The 5180-nt window shown below is 46.1% G+C and overlaps 1 protein-coding gene across 2 annotated transcripts; it reads left to right on the top strand.

The window, feature by feature from the left end:
- The first annotated feature begins 6 nt into the window (after nucleotides 1-6).
- LOC106633603 (NLR family CARD domain-containing protein 3) lies at nucleotides 7-5174 on the top strand. 2 transcript variants are annotated; one of them, XM_014339460.2, is made up of 2 exons: nucleotides 7-4579; nucleotides 4774-5174. In XM_014339460.2, exons 1-2 carry the CDS (start codon nucleotides 2712-2714, stop codon nucleotides 4949-4951), a joined length of 2046 nt encoding a protein of 681 aa, XP_014194946.1. In that variant the 5' UTR covers nucleotides 7-2711; the 3' UTR covers nucleotides 4952-5174. The 2 variants fall into 2 exon arrangements, with proteins under 2 accessions (XP_014194946.1, XP_042083747.1); XM_042227813.1 differs by having other exon boundaries at nucleotides 7-4619; nucleotides 4774-4889.
- The last annotated feature ends 6 nt before the right edge of the window (nucleotides 5175-5180 follow it).

Here is a 5180-nt window from a genome sequence, read left to right as displayed (position 1 = left end):
AGCTTTGTGAACAGTCTGCAGGGCACTATTGTGTTAAACGCTGAACTGTAATCATAAAGCAGCATTCTCACACAGCTACCCTGTGTGAAGCTTCTACTCCTCCTCAGTGGAGAGTGTGCTCTCCTCCTGCCTCGTGTTTGGTACTCAGGGGCCACAACTGAAAACAGGAAGGCTGCACAGGGGTCATTAACAACTCCCAAATAACTTACTGGCTGCCCTCTGCCACCCCTGGAGGCCATCTCCAGATCCTCCTGTCTCAGGAAAACCAGGGGCATCACAGGCGAGCCCCACCCACCACCTATTTGACCCGCTGCCCTCTCAGGCCAGTCAGGTCCCATACCTCCAGACTCACCAACAGCTTCTTCCCCTGGGCCAGTCAGACTGCTAACAAACACTATCCTCCACCCACCACCCCAACAATCCCAACTCTAGAGTCTTTTCTTTGCACTACTTCCAAGCATTTGTTCTCCAGTGTGTGGCTTTCTCTTGTTTGTTATTTATTCCTGCTGTCTACTATTCGTATTTTATTCTGGCACAGTCAGTGGAGAGCACCCAACACCGAAGAGAGGCATGAAAGCTGAAGAGTCCGCCTCCCATTTTACTTTTAAATATCCTGCCATGGTAAGCTGTGTGACAGGCAGGATGACGCACCCCTTAATTTTGCGGACGGATTGGCCCAGGTTCGGTAAATTAATTGGACTGTGTGTCAGTATGCAATTGCGGCCGGTAGGGACATGCGAGGTCTGTGTGGTGCTCAGCGGAGGAGTCAGTGGGGCCTTCTCGGGAGACCCCATCGGCTCCAGGTACACTCATTACCATTAATGGAGGTCCTGTTCGAGCGCATTGGCATGGACGTCATCGGGCCATTTCACACGGCTATCGCTTTGTGTTAGTTCTGGTGGATTTGCAAGGCAATATCCACAAACAGTGCCACTGCACACCATTTCTGCTAAGTGTGGCACAGGTGCTATTTCAGGTCATCTCTTGAGTCGGTATCCTGAAAAAGATACTGACTGACCAAAGAACTTCATAGATGTTTAGCTTTACGAATTGTAGGGCATTAAGCCTACCACCCTCAGTATGATGGGCTGGTGGAGCGGCTGAATAAGACCTTAATGTCCATGATTCGGAAGTTCGTTCACGAAGATGAACGCAACTGGGATCGTTGGTTGGACTCCAGATTCCACCATTCCTGCCTCCCTTCATTTGTGATGACCATTGCACACAGGTGTGGATGTGGATGTTGTGGATGTTGCTGCATTGCAACAGCATTTTGCAAATGTGTTCTCCCCCTTACCCAGCTGTATGACTGTTATTGTGCATCAATTTGACAAGCGGCCTGGCTTGATGGTCTGTTCACGACCCTACAGGTTACTGGAGCACAGAAGACAAATCATGCAAAGGGAATTGACGGAGGTTTTGAAGCTGGGAGTAATAGAAGAGTCACACATCGCTTGGTGTAGCCCCATAGTTCTGGTAGTGAAGAAAGATGGATCTATATGGTTCTGCATAGACTATCGCAAGGTGAATGAGGTGTCACAGCTTGATGCTTATCCCATGCCGATGCTGGATTTAACCGAGGGCTACTGGCAGATTGCCTGGTCTGCAGAGTCAAAGTAAAAAAGGGCCTTCTCTACTCTTTACGGTTTGTACCAGTTCATTACACTAATGTTCGGCTTGTTCGGAGCCCCTGCCACCTTCCAGCGTCTCAGAGACCGGTTGCTGCGTCCTTATGCTGCATATGCTGCAGCCGACCTGGAAGACATCATCATCAATAGTGACACTTGGGCAGAGCATATGCAGCGGGTGGTAGTGGTCCTGGAGTGTCTGAGGCAGGCGGGGTTCATGGCCAACCCAAAAAAGTGTGTGGTTGGACGGAGGGACGTATAGTTTCTGGGGTACCAATTGGGTTGTGAGCATGTGCAGCCACAGATGGATAAAACAGCAGCTATTGCATCCTTTCCGCGTCTCAAGACCGGCTAGGCCAGATGGCTCCCCGGCACAAATTGGACGGTGGGGGGGTGGCACTGTGTGGTTGGTGGCTCAGCTGCAGGGGAGGAGTGGAGCAGCAGGTTCATGGTTTGGTGTCAGGGAGGCTGGTTTTGCACAGCCAGTGAGCATTTTGCATTCCCTATTTCAGTAGCAGCCAGGCCTGGAGAGGAGGCTGCTGCTGGAGGAGAGCACTGGAGCCAGGGCAGCGTGCACTGGAAGGTCCCAAAAGGTGACATAAAGCAGATTGTGTGATAACAATAAAAAAACACAAACCACAGTTACGGAGTTGTGTCAGGTCCTTCTGAGATCACAGAAGTATTTTATGAGGATGGTCAGAGGGCAGAGGGGAGAATACACAAGTAAACTGCTGTTGCAATGCAGCAACATCTGCTGCGTGGGCTTTAATTGTCACAAGGAAGTGAGGCCACCTCATAATGAGCATTACCTGCTTGCTGTGTGACAACATAGGTTCCTTACACCTAGCAAGTAGTTTCATCCAGAGGGCTGGATCCAGGGCCAGGGATTCACTAAATTCAGTAACCTGAGGACATTTTAACTCTGGCTTAACATTTTTTTTTTAATTTTTACCAGTGCTGTTGTATTATTGATCTTCCTCTGAACAATGAAAGTTTAACTTTATGGAACTTTTTGTTTACTGCTTCCAACAACAACATGGGTATTCGTGAAATATACACAGCACACTTTGTATTTTTCCCCTCATGTTTGATACAGATGTGGTGGTTCCAGTACCAGAGCCTCGCCCCATCAAGTTTTTCCAGCAAATACTTCAATCAAACTTCCAGGACAAGTTTATGTGCACCCAAGAAGGTTGGACAGAAGATAAACAGCGTCTGGTTGATATCTACACAGAGCTGTACATCACAGCTGGGTATGATGTACATATCAACACACAGCATGAGGTCCGGCAGATTGAGAAAGTATGGAAGCCAGCAGAGCCAGAGAAACCTATTAGACCCACAGACATGTTCAAACATCCTTCAGGAGACTACAGACCCATCAAAACAGTGATGACCAATGGAATCGCAGGAATTGGAAAAACTTTCCTTGTCCAGAAGTTTGTTTTGGACTGGGCTGAACAAAGATCCAATCAAGATGTGCATCTGATTTTCCCCTTCACCTTCCGTCAGCTGAATCCTCTGAAGGGAGAAAAGTTCAGTTTGGCAGAGCTCATTCATGAATGCATCCCAGAAACTGTAGGCATCCCACAGGAGGCTCTTAATTACATCTTTACAGATGTTCAGTCATCAGGAATCACCAACTATGACAAGAGTAAATTCAAACTTCTGTTTGTGTTTGATGGGCTGGATGAGAGCCGCCTTCATCTCGACCTTCATTCTGAAGCCATTCGCTCTGTCGATGTAACAAAGGCAACTAAAACAGATGTCCTGCTGAGGAAACTCATCAATGGGAAACTGCTACGCTCTGCTCGCATCTGGGTAACCACACGGCCTGCAGCGGCCAATCAGATCCCTCGAGAGTTTATCAGCAGTACAACAGAGGTCAGGGGGTTCACCGACCCACAGAAAGAGGAGTACTTCAGGAAGAGATTCAAAGGTAAGGAGGAGGCTGACAAACTCATCTCCCATATCGTGACATCACGAAGCCTCCACATCATGTGCCACATCCCAGTCTTCTGCTGGATCACTGCAACAGTTCTGGAGGATGTGTTGAAAACCAGAGAGGGAGGAGAGCTGCCCAAGACTCTGACTGAGATGTACGCAGAGTTCCTGGTGTTTCAGATTGATCGGACAAAAGAAAAGTATGGCCCAGAGAAGAGCATTCAATACATTAAGTCATTAGCAAAACTGGCCTTTGAGCAGCTGGAAAAGGGCAACCTGATCTTCTATGAGAAGGATCTGAGACAGAGCGGCATTGATTTCAGCGAAGCCTCGGTGTGCTCAGGAGTGTTCACAGAGATCTTCAAAGAAGATCGAGGAAGGAAAGGGAAAGACAAGATGTTCAGCTTCGTCCATTTGAGCGTTCTGGAGTTTCTGGCTGCTCTTTATGTGAGGATGTCGCTTAATAACAGTAACATAAATGTGATGCCTTTACCACAGCCCTCAATGCGCAATCTTCAACTGCTTTTAAGTAAAACATCTTCAAAGAAGATCCACAGGATTTCCATTGACAGGGCCTTACAGAGTCCAAACGGACATCTGGACTTGTTCCTTCGCTTCCTCTTGGGTCTTTCACTGCAGACCAATCAGGATAAACTACAGAGCCTACTGAAAAAAACAGACTGTCGGTCAAAAACCAACCAGAAAACAATCCAATACATCAAGGAGAAGCTCAGTGAGAATCTGTCTCCAGAGAGAAACATTAATCTTCTCCACTGCCTGAATGAACTAAATGATCGTTCTTTAATAGAGGAAATCCAACAGTATCTAAGTTCAGGAAGCCTCTCCACATATGAACTTTCTCCAGCTCAGTGGTCAGCTTTGGTTTTCATCTTACTGTCATCAGAAGAACATCTGCATGTTTTTGACCTGAAGAAATATTCTGCTTCTGCTTCAGAAGAAGCTTTTTTGAGGCTTTTGCCAGTGGTCAAAGCCTCCACCAAAGCTCTGTAGGTGCACAGATAACCAGATATTGCAATGGCATCACAGGTGCTAGTTTTTGTTAAATTATTTAAATTATGTAAAACTAATTGTCATTATATCTCATGAGGAAATTTGTTCAAACAATAATATAATTATTCATTTTATAATTACTACAGTAGTTTTTTATAGCATATAAACAGCATCACTATTTCCTCTACAGATTGAGTGGCTGTAATCTGTCAGAGAGAAGCTGTGAAGCTTTGTCTTCAGTTCTCAGTTCCCAGTCCTCCAATCTGAGAGAACTGGACTTGAGTAACAACAATTTGCAGGGATTGGGTCTGAAGTTGCTCTCTGCAATACTGGAGACTCCTCACTGTACACTACAGAGCCTCAGGTAAGCTGAAATGTTGTATTATAATGCTGCAGTGGATTGTGTTCCATGTTTATCATTTATCATCATTGTTTGTTTATACTTTAACTCATAAACACAACTGTATAGGAATTAATGCTGTCTGACTGCAAACAGGTGGACAGTGGTTTGTATCATATCTATCTAATAGACTCCAGTTTGTGCATGTAAATGGAGAGTCCTCTTCACACACTGAGGTTAATTATGGAGTTCCACAG

Source organism: Haplochromis burtoni, unplaced genomic scaffold, assembly GCF_018398535.1.
Source record: "Haplochromis burtoni strain Fernald_Lab_line unplaced genomic scaffold, NCSU_Asbu1 Contig_282, whole genome shotgun sequence".
NCBI classification, from domain to species: Eukaryota; Metazoa; Chordata; class Actinopteri; order Cichliformes; family Cichlidae; genus Haplochromis; species Haplochromis burtoni.
This window is presented reverse-complemented; position numbering and strand designations above follow the sequence as displayed.